The sequence below is a fragment of the Myodes glareolus genome, chromosome 15 (assembly GCF_982192425.1).
Source record: "Myodes glareolus chromosome 15, mMyoGla1.1, whole genome shotgun sequence".
Classification (NCBI taxonomy): Eukaryota; Metazoa; Chordata; class Mammalia; order Rodentia; family Cricetidae; genus Myodes; species Myodes glareolus.
In genome coordinates this window covers 28,077,267-28,093,929 of record NC_142040.1, presented here as the reverse complement: position 1 = coordinate 28,093,929, position 16,663 = coordinate 28,077,267, and the positions used below count along the sequence as shown (strand labels likewise).

The 16,663-nt window shown below is 45.7% G+C and overlaps 1 protein-coding gene and 1 long non-coding RNA gene across 12 annotated transcripts in view; one reads left to right on the top strand and one right to left on the bottom strand.

The window, feature by feature from the left end:
- The window catches only part of Ccdc125 (coiled-coil domain containing 125), a 29,997-nt gene extending 20,904 nt beyond the window's left edge, over positions 1-9,093 (bottom strand). For 3 of the 11 annotated variants that reach the window (XM_087896847.1, XM_087896856.1, XM_087896857.1), the window contains exons 1-4: positions 8,954-9,093; positions 4,048-4,162; positions 3,451-3,601; positions 777-1,183 (exon numbers count right to left, since the gene is read on the bottom strand). In XM_087896847.1, the coding sequence (XP_087752973.1) occupies positions 777-1,183; positions 3,451-3,488 (445 nt within the window). In that variant the 5' untranslated portion in view covers positions 3,489-3,601; positions 4,048-4,162; positions 8,954-9,093. Of the gene's footprint in view, positions 1-776; positions 1,184-1,851; positions 1,975-3,450; positions 3,602-4,047; positions 4,163-8,943 lie in introns of all 11 variants that reach the window. The other 8 variants (XM_087896849.1, XM_087896852.1, XM_087896848.1 and 5 more) reach the window with 8 other exon arrangements.
- LOC148119664 (uncharacterized) lies at positions 9,041-10,955 on the top strand. The gene is made up of 2 exons (XR_015734978.1): positions 9,041-9,163; positions 10,578-10,955. It is a non-coding gene; the product is annotated as an uncharacterized LOC148119664 (long non-coding RNA).
- Positions 10,956-16,663: the final 5,708 nt, after the last annotated feature.

The following is a 16,663-nucleotide window of genomic DNA, read 5'->3' as shown; positions in this document are numbered from 1 at the left end:
GCTAAACTAGGCTTCTGTAAACTGCAGGTAGTTAGCCTCTGAGGTGAAAGCCTCAGAAGTTGTTTTATGATTAACTCAGACAAGAATTAAGAATATAGTGGCTGGCATGGGGCTTGGGAACTGGGAAAATGTCATAATGAATGATGATGTTCTGATTTCAAAGAATCTTTGTATTTTTCGTGAACTGCTTTGTTCCTGAAATGATTAACCTGGGACAAGAAAAAAGAATCAAGTTCTTTGTGTAAAATTCACAATAAAAGACTGAGGTTTGAAGCTCAAGGCAGAGAGAGACAGAGAAAGGGAAAGAAATAAGAGAGAGCGAGAGAGAGAATTAGAAGAACCCGCCTTGCAGCTGAAAGCCTGTCAGCTTGCATTAGAATCCTGTGTTGGCCTACTCACTTAGCCTTCCAGACATCCCAGATTCGAGACCCACTTCTCTAATGAGGCTGGTCCCCGGCATCCTACCATACTCAGAAACAAAACCTCAGCTACCTCTGAACTCCCTATATTCCTTTAAGAGAGTAAGACGTGGTCCAGTGAGGTGACTCAGCAAGAAAAGGCACCTGCTACCAGGCCTGATGACGTGAGTTGGGTCCCTGGGACCCGCATGGCGGAAGGAAAGAACTGGCTTCAAGTTGGGGCATACCTTGACACGTGCTCACCCCACCCCCATAAATAAGTAAATTTAATCTAAATAGTCTTAAAGAGATAGAGATGAAAATCTCCTGGAGTTACTGATTTTCGCGTGCCAGGAGAGTGAGAGCACTGATAATCACCAGGGGAGGAGTTCTCACCAGCGCTGCTCTGCCGCCTGTAGCCGGACACTCTGCGTCCGTGAGCGCATGTATCCTGCAGTCCGTAGCCGGTCGCTCTGCATCCGTGAGGACATGTATCCCACAAGCCCTCAGTCCCGGAATACTGAAAAATGGTTTCGCTTCTTTCTTCCCCCTTTCTTGGAAACGGAGGGGGGCTCAGGTTCCTTCCATCTGACCTTTTCTTAGATGTACTCGAACACGAAACTTCATAAATCCTGCCAGGTCTTCCTCCGAGGCCATACCCTAGGTCACCTTCTGTCATGTCATCCTCCTCCTCCGTTTTCCAGTTAGCCTCAGTCTCACTCGGTGACCTCGTCACTTTGCTCATTAGCCAAATGCGGCTTTTATCATAAGGGAAGACAGGCTGCCTGTAGTAAGGGGAAGCAGTGATTAAAAACCAGTCAGCAGATGCCACGATTCCTCTTCTGCTTCCCCCGTCAAGACATGAAAGCTTTTATGTCAAAAAGATGTCTACACATCCATGCTCATTGTCTCTAACTTACAGCTGCCAAGCTATGAATAGAGAAAATGTGTGTGCATTCACAGAGAGGAGTATTATTCAGTGTTAAAAGGAGGGGGGGAATGTGCGGGCTGGAGAGATGGCTCAGAGGTGAAGGAGAGATGGCTCAGAGGTTAAGAACACTGCTGCTCTTCCAGAGGACCTGACTTCAATTCCCAGTAACCACATGGCAGCTCACAACCATCTATAATGAGATCTGGTGCCCTCTTCTGGCTTACAGGCAGAACACTGTATACATAATAAATAAATAAGCATGAGAGAGAGAGAGAGAGACAGAGAGAGAGACAGAGAGAGAGCAAGAAAGAAAGAAAAAGAAAAAAGATGGAGCTGGGCAGTGGTGACACACACCTTTAATCCCAGAGGCAGAGGCGGTTGGATCTCTGAGTTTGAGGCCAGGCTGGTCTACAGAGTGAGTTCCAGGACAGCCAGGGCTACTCAGAGAAATCCTATCCCAAATCAACAACAACAAAAGAAGAAAGACAGGGGCTGAGGAGATGGTTCAGCAGTTAGGAGTACTTGATGTTTTTACAGAGGATCAGAGTTTGATTCCCAGCACCTGCATCAAGCAGCCAACTGCCTGTATCTGTAGCTGCAAGGATGCTCTGCCCTCTTGTGGCCTCCAAGGGTACCTGAACACATCTGGTGTACATACAGACAAACAGGTACACACACACACACAAATACAAATAAAGTTTAAAATTGAAAGAAGACAAACCCTAACACACAAGTGCCCTTTGCATCCCTCGTTAGAAGTGTTTAACACCTCAGGTCTTTTTCCACAGGAAAGGGTCCCAGCTCTGACTTCAAAGACCAACATGAATTGTGGGGAAGTCAGCGGCGGCTGAGGCATGAATGCGGTCCCCTACTGATCAGGGTAGAGCAGACCAGTCACTGAGGGGACAGAAGGCTGTAACAGGCAAACTTACAAAGGAATGGCTCTGTTTCTACAAGTCTGGGAGTGGCGCCGGATTCAGACAAGTGTGAAATGACTTCCCACCACAAACACTGCTCCAGGACTCCGCCTCCTGCTTTGGTCCCTGCTCCGCCCCTTACTTCAAGGGCTAAGGGAACTGTGGGCTCTATTGGTTCGGGGATGGAAAACAGCCAGGGGAAGGTGTCCCTCTGAGTTTCCTCCCTCTCTTTCCTCAAATTACACTGTCACATTTGTGTTCAAATTCTCCCACTATTGTGTAACTCAAGTAAAGCCCAAAGCCTATGCAATGGCCAGAGGGCCCACATTCTGTCCGCCTCTCCTCATGCCCACGCCGGCCAGCCCAGGCTCTCGGCTGCTCTGGTGTGGACTGTATTCTTCACCCCAGCGCTCTGTGCTGCTTGGACTATTCCTCCCCTAGATGGCCGCACAACTGGCTCCTCAGCCTCTTTGGGTGATAACTTCAGTATCTGTCACCTTCTCAGTGACCTTTCTTGGCACACTATCTGAATCGCAAGTGGCAAGGCTGAAGGCAGGAGGCACTGCGCTCCGGCAGAGCATTTGCCTGGCACGTATGAGGCCCTAGGCTCCATCCCCAGCACTGCAAAATAAAATAAAATAAAATAAAATAAAATAAAATAAAATAAAATAAATAGAATTGCCAACTCCTCTGCCTGCGGTAGCACAGACTGGTAACTTTAGCACACAGAAGGCAGAGGAAGAAAGAAGCCAGTTTATGATTAGCCTGGGCTACACAGACCAGCTAGTCTTAAAATAATAAAAAATAGCCAGGTAGTGGTAGTACACGCCTTTAATCCCAGCATGTAGAGGCAGAGATCAGCCTGGTCTACGGAGCTAGTTTAGGATAGCCAAGGCTACAGAGAGAAACCCTGTCTTGAAAATCCTAAAAGAAAAAAAAAGCAAAAACCAAATCAAAATAACATAAGGCAGTCAGATGTGGGACAGAACCCACAGAGATCTTCCTGCCTGCGCCTCTTGAACTCTGAGGTGAAAGGCATGGGCCACCGTGCCCAGTGTCTCTTCCTGTTTCCATCTCCCTCCCTCCCTTCTTTCCCTAGCACAGAGAACTGTGTAACATATTCCCCATGTTTTGCTTATTTCTCAAATTATCCACCAACCCATTTGATAAGGTGGGGCATTGAGCGAGGCAGGAGGCGACTCACTGTGTTTCTGTGCTAGGCTGGCTCAGCTGCCTGCACATTCTCCTCGGCCACGGCCCAGACCTGCTCCAAACATCCTCACACAGACGGGACACGCCAACAGGTAGCAAGCCTTGTCTGCGTGACCCCGGTACTCTAGAGCCTAATTCAGTTTCTGAAACATAAACGCGGCTCAATAAAGACTTGCTTACTAAACAAATAAAAAAGGAGAGAACGAGCAAATACAATACCTGTCTCTTCTAGGACAAGGATGTACAACTGTCGTGTTGTCAAGGCTACAAGGCTACACACTGGGCGCCACAAGACTTGTTCCCCCCGCCCCCGCCTTTTTTTTTTTTTTTTTTTAAATTTTTTGAGACAGGTCTTTTCTGTGTAGCTTTGGAGCCTGTCCTGGGACTCACTCTGTAGACCAGGCTGGCCTCGAACTCACAGAGATCCACCTGCCTCTGCCTCCCGAGTGCTGGGATTAAAGGTGTGCGCCACCACCGCCCGGCAAAACTTGCTTTCTTTTCCAGAAAAAAAAAATGTCTTCTAGGAACAGCATCTCAGAGGACGCACCACCGAAAAGTCCCCTCCGCCCCCGCCCCTGGGGTCACGTACTTGGTCACGCTCAGCCAGCAAGTGCAGCAAACACTCAGCCTCCTTCCTTCAGGACGGAGTGCGGTGAACTCCGGCTTTCAACACCGGGCATTTCAAAACGGCAGTTCTGCTGCAACTGTGTAGAAATGTTTCACTTTAAACACAACTATGAGTTAAAGAATTCAGTGTCAAGTTTCAATTCAATGAGAAGGAAATCTAATGATGATAGTAATAGCAATAAAATAATCCCAGTAATAAACCTCAGATGAGACTGGGAATAGAAATATCCCGCTGTTTAAGCAGATGCTTACTGGGACTGTCAAAGACACTGAACCAGTCTTGACTTTTTGCTGAGATGGCTTTCTTGGCGGGGGAAGTTTCGAGACGTTTCTCTGTGTAGCTTTGGAGCCTGTCCTGGAAGTCGCTCTGTAGACCAGGCTGGCCTTGAACTCAGCCTCTGCCTCTCGAGTGCTGGGATTAAAGGCATGAGCTACCACCATCTGGTGAGACTGCTATTTTATTTTTCACTATTAAAACCACTGATAGAAAACTTGCCTAGAATATATGAAGCCTTGACTTCAATCTCCAGACCCCCCACCACCACACACCACAGTGTGGTCAGGTCTAGGTGAATAGTAACAAAGAAGACAGAACCGGTCAACACAAGGGGAAAGGAAGTCTCTGAGAGTAAATCGTGGATACAGAGTGAGACAAGGTGTTTTGTTTGCTGAGATAAGATCCTGTTAATATCGTCTAGGCTGATTTCAAATTTGTTGTGTGGTACAGACTGATTTCAAACTTGCAATCATCCTGAATCTACTTCTTGAGTGCTGTATCAACACCAAGTGTGCACAACACACCAAGTGTGCATCAACACACCAAGTGTGCACAACACACCAAGTATGCATCAACACATCCAATGTGCACAATACACCAAGTGTGCAACAACACCAAGTGTGCATCAGCACAGCCAATACGCACAACACATCAGGTGTGTATCAACACATCCAGTTTAAGGACTTGCTGTGATTTTTGTTTTCTGAGACGTGTTCTAGATTTCTGCGCAGCCCAGGCTGACCTTGAACTTGGGATCTTACCTGTCTCTTGAATGCTGGAATTGCAATCATCCATGGCCATGCCAGGCAAGATTCTTTTCTTTTTAAGGCAGGCTCTTCCTCTGTAGCTCAGGTGACCTTAGCTCTGCCTTCTGAGTTTGGGATTACAGGGGAGCAGCACCAGCTGGAGAACATCTGCTAATGCCCCACATGCATTCGTACGGAGTGAATTGTCTTGCTAAATATAATGAGTTTTCCTATCTACGCTATCACTTTGGTGGGGGTTTTGTTTTGTTTTGATGAGGGGAACTGAACCCAAAGCCTGGTGCATGAAGGGTAAAGGCTTTGCCACTACACTATATCCCTCTCTAATGCCCTTGCCCAAGACAGGGTTTCTCAGTTTAGCCCCTGGTCATCCTGAAATTCACTCTGTAGACCAAGCTGTCTTGAACTCAGAGATGTGTCTGTTCCACCTCTACCTTCTGAGTTCTGAGACTAAAGGTGTGTGCCAACACCTCCTGGCTTTGGCACAAAAAGAAATGTTTTTTTCTTTTAGATTTATTTATTTATTATGCGTACAATATTCTGTCTGCATGTATGCCTGCAGGCCAGAAGAGGGTGCCAGATCTCATTACAGATGGTTGTGAGTCACTATGTGGTTGGTTTCTGGGAATTGAACTCAGGACCTTTGGAAGAGCAGTCAGTGTTCTTAACCTCTGAGCCATCTCTCCAGCCCTCTAATGCTTTTTTTTTTCTAATTGTAATTTTGATGGGCACTGGCTGTGTAGTATTCAAATATGATAGAAAAAAAAAATCAAACTTTACTTTGGGGACACATTACTTCTTAGAATTATGTTGTGGGATAAACTTTTTGCACACTGTGAAGATGTGCCTTTGCCAAAGCGCCTTCTGATTGGTTTAATAAGAAGCTGAATGGCCAATAGCTAGGCAGGAAGAGGGAGACGGGATTTCCAGACAGAGAAAAAAAGAAGGGGAGATGAATGTAGGCCCAGGAGAGATGCCAGAGGACATGGAGAGTAAACAGGAGGTGCAAGATGAAGGAGAGGTAAGAAGCAACAAGGCAAAATGCAGACTAATATGAATGGGTTAATTTAAGTTATAAGACCTAGTTGGAGCTAAGTGGGGGTGGCACACACTCTTAATCCCAGCACTCGGGAACTCGGGAGGCAGAGGCAGGTAAGTCTCTGTGAGTATGAGAAAGAGCTAGATCCAGGACAGGCTCCAAAGCTACAGAGAAACCCTGTCTCGAAAAACCAAAAAAAAAAAAAAAAAAAAAAAAAAGCTAGTGGAACAAGCCTAAGCTATAGGCCAAGCTTTCATAATTAATAATAAGTCTCTGTGTTGTTTTTTTGTAACCTGGTGGCCCAAAGAAAAAGCCATCTACAGAATTACAAGCCTTCTGTTGAGTTTAATATGTTTGATATCAACTGGGGCGACAGCAGGGTGTGGAATAGGGAAAGTGCTGCCGTGGGAGTCTGAGCGCAAATTCTTAGCTGCTGATCTTGGATCCTGACTGAGTCATTGGCTCCAAAATGAGTTTAAGTAGAGCAACTGGACAGGGGTATTTGGAGCACCATTGGGTATATCTGAGATCAGCTACACTAGTCAAATAAATAATCTGAATTTGAGTAGTAAGCCAGCTTGGTGGTGTTCAACCTGGTATTCGAGAGACTGAGGAAGAAAGATTTCTTAAATGCATGCATTTGAGACCGAACTGGACAATACATTAAGACCGCATCCCCCCACCCCAAAAGGAAGGATTTGTGCACCAGTATACCTACTTATTGAGTGAGATTACATATAAATTTTTGTTTTTACAAGACAGGGTTTCCCTGTATAGTCTTGGTTCTTCTGGAACTCACTCTGTAGACCAGGCTGGCCTTTAACTCACAGAGATTGACCTGCCTCTGCCTTCCGAGCACTGGCTTTGAATTTTTTTCTTTGGAGTATTACACTTCTATTTCTGTATCAGCATTTTGCAAAGGGTACTTCTCCACCCTACTCGTATTTCTAGAAATAAAAGGGTTCGTTTGTTTTCACTGAGAAACGTTTTCCTTTTCCAAGCATACATGACTTGACCAAATAACACAGGTAGGCAATGAGTATAGCCAGAAGCAGAAATCCTATCTGGCTCCCTGTCCAGTCCTCTGGACACTGTAGAAAGGACACTGCATGAACAGACTGCTGGCAATCTTCCTGTTTTTCACTAAAATAACTCTGAAAAACAGCGAACTGCTAGCACTAACTCCAAGACCCAGCTTCACTCCTGAGCCTCTCTCTCCAAGTCTGTAGGAGATATGAATCTTTAACTTCACATCAGGTGTCTGGGATACCTGGATTTCTCAACTAAACAAGAAAGCAGCTCAGGAGCTGGAGAGATGGCTCAGAGGTTAAGAGGACAGACTGCTCTTCCAGAGGTCCTGAGTTCAATTCCCAGCAACCACATGGTGGCTCACAGCCATCTATAATGAGATTTGGTGCCCTCTTCTGGTATGCAAGCATACATGGAAGGAATGTTGTATACATAACACGTATATATAGTATTATACATATATAATACAATAATATATTGTATACATAATAAATAAATAAATAAACAGCTCTCTTTTGTCAAGAGGGTCACAGAGCTGCCTTCCGTGGCTCTTTTTATTCCTCTGGTTCCTTCTGTATATATAGTTTGCCCTTGCTTTTACTGCTCTTAAACTCATTATCTCCAGCTCAGTACTTGGCTTGTTCAAATACAGCTCAAAGCAAGTTCATTCTCTTCCCACACCCTGAACCCAGGTCTCTTATGGAGTTCTCTTTGTTCCAAAATGTGTCAACCATGTTCTAAAACCCTCAAGTGAAAAACTTTGGAATACATTTTTCCCCCTTTTTTTCTTTGATCTTCGAATGCCTTCAATTGTTAAGTCTTCAAGACTCACAAAAATCTTCCCCAATCCTATCTTTTCCACTTTAATTTCCTGGTTGTATTTCTGATTACTTCTGGGCTAAATGGACAAAGCCACCTACACATACATCGCTGCCGAGTCCATACTTTTAAAACAGATCCAATGATGTCCCTGTCTGACCCTAAGACATTCACGACTCCCAGTAGTTTAAGGAATGTGTCTCATTTGCTCACACCTAACAAATGCTAAAAGATATTTGTTGAAGAGACTTGAGAGAGGACAAATTCCAAGGGGGAAAGCAGGCCAGCAGGATCTACCCCCACTAGCCCGACAACTGCTTTAGCAAACAAGTTGATCAAACAGATACTACCTACTACTTCCTGTCCTGCTGGGGAGAAAACTAACTTCGCCCTCATTAGCGAGCCTCGGCCCGCTTCACCTTGCTGTGGGGCTTTATATGCTAACTTTTAACCTTAGAAAGATTTTAGATTTTTAAGTTGCAAAGACTTAGACCTATATACCTTCCACTCAAATTCCTTCAAAGTTAGCATTTCGGTACATTAATCAAAACTGCCACTGGTGCAGTTACTGACTAAACCACAGACTTCCGTGGATTTCCTATTTTTCTCGAGGATTTTTGTTCGTTCCTTTCGGTTTCAGGATCGAAACCAGGATATTGCATAGCATTCGATGCGTTGCAGCTCTATGGCTCAAAATTAATAAATAATAGCAGGAAGAAACAGTGAACGGGGTTTTTGAGATCGGTATTCCCCAGTGCCAGACGAGGTCATTAATGGCTGGCTGTACTGGAAAAGGAACCAGTTTGCTACTCTGACCACCAACTGCAGTTTCCACTACTCTGAGCAGCCGGGCTCCCGACTCTCCCCACCGCAGGTTCCCAGGGCGCTGGCCTGACAAGGGGCCTCTGCGCACCCGTCCCAAGCCCCTACCGTGGCTCACCCCGCACCGCCGCGCGTCCTCAGGCCCCGTGACTGCACGACCACCGCCAGGAACCGGGAAGGCTCGCCAGGTCCAGGTGGGCCAGCGGCGCGCCACTCCTCCTGAGCCCCGTGTCCGTGCCTCCGTGCAACCGGATGTTAGCTGCCCTCCTCCAACTTCAGCTCCAAAGCCGGATGGACAAATAAAAGCCCGAGATTTAGAGCCACCTAGGTAGGACACGGTGAGCGTTAATACACGCAAACTTAACTGGTCCCAGCTTTGGGACTTTAGGAAATCCCGTAAGAGAAAATGCGCCCCAGGTGAGGTTCCCGGGGAAAAGCAGATCTGGGAATGCAGGCTTTCAACAATTAGAAACCCAGAAGGCAGCTTGGGCCATTGGGAGTGCCGGAGCAAAGGCGCGGCAGGAGGGAATGCTTGCAGAGCGCTGGTGGCAAGATTGCTTTGTTCATTTCCTATCTCAGACGTTTCTAAGCGACGTGCTGGACCAGCTTCCTTACCTTGTTAAAAAGATCATGTGCTAATTCTCTGCGCCCACACCTGTTATAACCGAAGGCTTTGCGGTTGTCAAACACTTTCCTAGGCTTAAATAATACTCTGGTTTAAAAACAAAGATCAGATCCTTCTCTTGCTGTAATAAGCCTCTCATTTCTTCTCCAGAGCCCGTCTGTATTGTCCCTAGTTATGCTTAAGTATTCAAAAAACCCGACTTAGTTTCTCTACTTGGTTCCATTACCTGAATTGAAACTAGTGAACTACTTCTAGGGGTGGCTGTGTAAATTCAGAGTTCTCTTTTTTTAAAAAAGTGCTTATAAGACTGCCTGGCGTGGTAATAATATATGTTATCACTCAGGTGTCTGTGATAGTAAAAATCTGTAAACATATGTCCACCAGAGAAATGATTAACTCAAATTAAGAGATTAGGTTAAGTCCTGAAATTTGGGGGTGGGGGTGGGGAAGACACCTAGTGTCAACCTAGACTCCATAAACACACATGCACCTGCACCCATATATTCTGCAAATACATATATGCATATGTATCTCACACACACACACACACACACACACACATCTTTTAACAAATGTGACCTGTACACTTTATCTTTTGTAGGGTATTGGTGATTGTATGTAGTACCTTGTGGTGGTTCGGATGAAAACCCCCATAAGCTCATATATTTTTGAGTGCTTGGTTCCTAGCTGGCGAAAGGGTTAAGGGGTGTGGCCTTGTTGGAGTCGGGGGGGGGGGGGAAGGGGGGGCTTTAAGGTTTCAAAAGTACTAACCAGGCCCAGTGTCTCTCTGCCTCCTGCTTGTGGATCAGATGTAAGATCTCAGCTACTGGTCCAGTTCCATGCCTGCCTGTCTACCAACATGCTCCCTGCCTGGTCAGAATCACCCTCTGAAACTGTAAGCAAGCTTCCCAATCAATGCTTTCTTTTATAAGTTGCCTTGGTTATGGTGTCTCTTCACAGCAATGAAGGTGACCAAGACATGCTTCATACATCTAATCATGCATACCATCACTGAGCCACACCCCTAGAACAACTGTACATCAAATTTTAAAACCAGAATTTTAAGATAGTAAAAAGTATCTAAAAAACAATTGAGAGCTATTTTTTTTCCCCCAAGACAGGTTTCTCTGTAGCTTTTGGAGCCTGTCCTGGAACTACCTCCTGTAGACCACACTGGCCTCTCACTCACAGAGATCCGTCTGCCTCTGCCTCCCAAGTGCTGGGATTAAAGGCGTGCGTCATCACCGCCCAGCTAGAGCTATTTTGTTGTTGTTGTTGTTGTCATATTTTGCTTTTTGAGACAGGGTTTCTCTGTGTAGCCCTGGCTATTCTGGAACTCGCTCTGTAGACCAGGCTGGCCTCAAACTCCCAGAGATTTGCCTGTCTCTGCTTCCCTACAGCTGAGATTAAAGGTGTACATCACCACTGCCTTGCGAGAGTCTGTATTTTCTAAGATAATATAATCCTCACATAAATAAAACACAGAATAACATGATGCATGATGTCATTTTGTATGTGTGCGCGGCCAGAGAACCACCTTGGACATTCCTTAAACACTGTAGCCTGTAACTCATGAAGTAGGCTAGGTTAGCCAATGAGCATGTTTGTATGTGTGGGCGCCCTTGGGCACATGTAGAGGGCCACAGCCACATTCTCCATCATCAAGATGGCACTGACATCCGGCTTCACCGCCAGGTGAATGCACATGTGCTTGGTAACTTTTCACTATTCCCGAGGCATCACCTAGGACTGGGAGCAGTGGACCAATCCAAGAGTGACACGTCCAAAGCAGGGTCTGTTTCATATATAAGGGATGGCTTTCTTCATATCGGGGTCCCCGGCCATGTTGGCTGATACTCTCTCTCCCAAGAAGTATTAAAGCTATTTCTGCAGAAGGATCCTAGTGTTCCGCGTGGTTCTTGCTGGCGAGACTGGGCGTGGGACATCTGGTGCCGAATCCCTCGGGACGCCGAGGAATCCTGACCACCACACCTACGGGGATCTCTTGAATTCACCTTGGATTCAGGAAGGATTCAGAACTGTGGGTCTACATAATCAGAGAGGTAATGTCTTCTCCTGGATTTTTCGGTTTTGAGCTTGACTTGTTTCCGCATTGGAAAGGTTTCATACAGGCCTTGATACTTATCTTAGCAATTCTCTTATTTTCTACCAAAAATTGCTTAAAAGATGAATCTTGCCAAGCGGTTGTTGCAAAGGCGGAGGAAATCCAGGACAGAATATCAGAAACTGAATGCAATGGGAGGTTAGACGCGCGCGTGAGGAAAGAAATTAAGAAAAGAGGACCCCCCAATGATTCTAAGAAAGTAAAAATGGGGGAGAACATTGGCCCGCAAGGCCAAAAGCTTTCTGATATCAATAATAAAAAAAAAGGAAAGAACAGTAGTTTATATCCTCTGCAGGGGCTCGAAACTCTGCAAATTGAAAATGACCTTAAAAGTGACCATGAAAGTGAGCACAAAAGTTCTGGCTCAGGAGAAGAGATAGGAAAACTGGATACAGAGGAGGAGGTAGAATTAGCCAGCGGCAGGGCCATGAGGTCATCCCAAACGGCCCATCCGCCTCCTTATAGGCTATGCCCTCCCCCAATTGCCCCTTCGGCGCCTCCTTATGAGGAACGCCTTGGGCCAAAGACCTTTTCATTTATCCCTGACAAGGTCAAGAGAAAGCTACACTTGGCCTTCCCCGTTTATGAAGCGGAAAACGGGCGAATACATGCGCCTGTGGAGTACAACCAAATCAAAGAGTTAGCAGAATCAGTCAAAAAATATGAAATGACTGCTAATTTTACCTTAGCCCAGTTGGACAGATTGGCCTCGTCTGCCATGACTCCTGCGGACTGGGAAGCAGTTGCAAAAGCGTCGCTCATCAGCATGGGTCAATATTTGAAATGGAAAGCGCTATGGCACGAGGCGGCCCAGGAACAGGCCAGAGCTAACGCTCAGGTCTTAACTCCAAAACAACAACAATGGACATTTGACCTCCTGACTGGGCGAGGGCACTACGCCGCTGCCCAGACAAACTACCCTTACGGCGCCTACCTCCAGATAGCTGATACAGCTGTAAGAGCATGGAAAGCCTTGTCAAAAAAGGGAGAAGGGAGCACTCCGCTCACCAAGATTATACAAGGGACGCAGGAGCCTTTTTCAGATTTCGTGACAAAAATGACTGAGGCAGCATTTTTGGCGCTACTGATATGGCCACGCCCCTCATTGAGCAGCTCATCGTTGAACAAGCCAAGCAGGAATGCCGTGCCGCCATAGCCCCTAGGAAAAATAAAGGGCTACAGGACTGGCTCAGGGTCTGTAGAGAACTAGGAGGACCCCTGACGAATGCAGGTTTGGCTACAGCCATCATGCGGTCACAAAAACGCCCTTTTAAAGGGCCAGACACAAGAGTTTGCTTTAAATGCGGAAAGCCAGGACACTTAAAAAGGGACTGTAAGTCATCAAAAAAGGAGAGAGCGCCCCCTACACTTTGCTCACGCTGTGGTAAAGGTTATCATAGGGCTGAGCTCTGCCGCTCCATTAGGGACGCCCATGGTAAGATCCTCCCACCATTAGAAAACCCACAGACTGATGATCCAAAAAACGGGATGATGGGCCCTCGGTCCCAGGGCCCCCAAAAATATGGAAACAAGTTCGTCAGGGCAACGACCGAGGGACCCTCAGAGACAGAACAAAAATGGACTTGTATGCCTCCACTGACTTCTTATTGATGCCTCAAATCGGGGTACAACCCGTCCCTATGCAGCTGCCTGAGCCCCTACCCCCTGGAAGCATGGGCCTGCTTTTAGGACATGGCTCGCTTAACCTACAGGGATTAATCGTCCACCCAGGTCTCGTTGATAGTCAGCACACTGCTGAGATACAAGCCCTATGCTCTTGCCCTAATGGAGTTTTTTCCATCAGTAAAGGAGACAGGATAGCTCAGTTACTACTTCTCCCGGCAAACATCCACCAGAGGCCGGAGAATAAATTAATGGGGTCAACAGGACAGGATTCAGCCTACTTGGTTGTTAGCCTTCAAGATTGACCCAAACTGCCCCTTTGGGTCAATGGTAAATGCTTCAAAGGCATTTTGGACACCGGCGCAAACAAAAGTATTATCTCATCACGCTGGTGGCCACGGTCCTGGCCTGTTACTGAGTCGTCTCATGCCCTACAGGGCTTGGGCTACAGTACAAACCCCACCATTAGCTCCACCAGATTAACCTGGAAAACAGATAAAGAACAGTCAGGATATTTTACACCATATGTCCTCCCCCTGCCGGTCAACTTATGGGGAAGAGACGTGATACAGGGCATGGGATTGACATTATCTAATACATATTCATCTCAGGCCCAAGATATAATGATCAAAATGGGTCATAGGCCAAAAAAGGGCTTGGGTCGCTCCCAACAGGGAATACGGGAGCCAATAAATCCTAAACCTAATATCAACAAACAGGGCCTGGGTTTTTCCTAGGCGCCACCGGGGCAGCACGGCCCATACCATGGAAAACAGAGACCCCCGTATGGGTTCCCCAATGGTCACTTACCTCTAAAAAACTAAAAGCAGTAAATCAGCTAATTAATGAACAGTTGGCTCTGGGACACATAGAACCATCCACCTCTCCATGAAATACACCCATTTTTGTTATTAAAAAGAAATCCGGAAGATGGCGCTTGCTACATGATTTGAGAGCCGTTAATAAACAAATGCACCTCTTTGGGCCTATGCAGCGAGGACTCCCAATGCTTTCAGCTTTGCCCAAAAATTAAAATCTGGTAATAATAGAAATTAAGGATTGTTTTTTTTTTCTATTCCATTACATCCTGCTGATAGGCCTTGCTTTGCTTTTACTGTTCCTTCAATTAATCATATAGAGCCTGATAAATGTTTTCAATGAAAAACCTTACCTCAAGGTATGTGCCTCAATCCAACCATTTGTCAGATGTTTGTGCAGGAGGCTCTTAAACCACTTCATGAACGGTTTCCATGTTTGCTCATGGTTCATTACACGGATGATATACTTATATGTCATGAGGACTTACAGGTCCTAAAGAAAGCCTACCCACTGCTCGTTAAAAGCTTACAGCTATGGGGTCTTCAAATAGCCGCTAAGAAGGTCCAGATTACAGATACTGGCCAATTTTTAGGTTCTGTTATTCTTCCTAAAAAGATTCTGCCTCAAAAAATAAAAATTTATAGGGATGATTTACAAACGTTAAATGATTTCCAAAAGTTGTTAGGAGATATTAATTGGCTGCGACCATTCTTAAAAATCCCCTCCGCTGATTTAAAGCCATTGTTTGATATCTTAAAAGGGGATACTCATATTACCTCCCCTCGGGCCTTGACGCCGGCAGCAAAAGCAGCCTTGTTGCTAATGAAAAAATCCATTAAGGAGGCACAGCTATGCCATATTGATAAAACTCAACCATTTGCTCTATATATGTTTAAAACAAAAAAGCTACCCACCGCTATGTTATGGCAGGATGGACCATTACTGTGGATCCATCCACATGCTTCTCCTAACAAAAATATTGATTAGTATCCCGCTGCTATAGCTCAAATTGCCCTTAAAGGCCTTAAAATGTCTGTTAGTCATTTTGGTAAACATCCAGAGATTATAATAATTCCCTATACCTCCTCTCAGGTACAAACTTTGGCCACCGCCTCTGACGATTGGGCCATTTTGGTTACCACCTTTTCAGGGAAAATTGATAATCATTATCCTAAACACCCTCTGCTACAATTCGCTACATGTCATCCCATTATGTTTCCCCGAGTTACGTCTTCTGCCCCGCTAAAAGACAGGATGATGGTTTATACAAATGGCTCCAAAAATGATATGGGAGCTTATGTTGTAGGTTCTAAAATATATACAAAGAACTTTTCTGCCACCTCGCCCCAGGTAATGGAATGTATGATGGTTTTAGAGGTTCTTCAAAGATTTCCTTGTCCCCTTAATATTGTTTCTGATTCTGCCTATATGGTTAACGCTGTTAAATTATTAGAGGCCGCTAAAATTATAAAACCTACTAGTACAATGACAGCTCTTTTCCAGAGGATACAGGACTGCTTACTAAATAGGAGAGCTCCATTTTTTATCACACACATAAGAACACATTCGGGGCTTCCAGGCCCAATGAATTTGGGCAATGACCTGGCTGATCGTGCTACGCAGCTTGCTGCAGTAGCTCTTGCCTCCCTGTTGCAGACCGCTAAAACTTTTCATGATAATTTTCATGTTACAGCTAAAACCCTGCACAAACGTTTTTCACTTACCAAAAAAAAAAAGGCTCGCAATATTGTAACCCAATGTCACAGCTGTTGCCAGTTTCTTCCTATCAGACACACTGGCATAAACCCCAGAGGGATTACGCCCTTGCAAATATGGCAGATGGACGTAACTCATATCACTGCCTTTGGAAAACTTCAATATGTGCATGTGTCGATCGACACATGCTCTGGCATTATTCATGCCACACCACTTACAGGAGAAAAAACCTCTGATGTCATTCAACATTGCCTTGAGGCATGGAATGCTTGGGACAAGCCCACATCTTTAAAAACGGATAATGGGCCTACCTATACTTCTCAAAAGTTTAAACAATTCTGTGCACAGATGCAGGTCACCCACATTACAGGCCTACCTTATAACCCCCAGGGACAAGGTATCATAAAACGGGCACATCACACACTCAAATCTTATCTACTTAAACAGAAAGGGGGAATATTGACAGAGCTGCCCCCGACGCCAAGAGTGGCCATTGCCATGGCTCTATTCATCATAAATTTTTTAAATCTGGATGATAATGGCCAAAATGCTGCAACACGACATTGTTCGGATCCGCAGCGGCCCAAAGACTTGGTTAAGTGGAAAGACGTGCTTTCTAATGAATGGAAAGGCCCGGATCCCATTTTATTGAGATCCAGGGGAGCTGTTTGTGTCTTCCCACAGGATCAAAAAAGCCCATTCTGGCTGCCAGAGCGATTGACCCAAACAGTGAAGAGTGATCCACAACACACGGATTCGCCTGAGGACCTGGCTGCTGTTCCTCCTGCCATTTTGCGGATGGATGACAGAGCACCGATGGAGGACACTCTCAGCTTTCCCGAAGCTGTTACCAGTCAGCCATAGGATGGCGGTGTTTCCTCGATTTTTTACAACCAATAAGACTCTACCCCCCCCCCCCC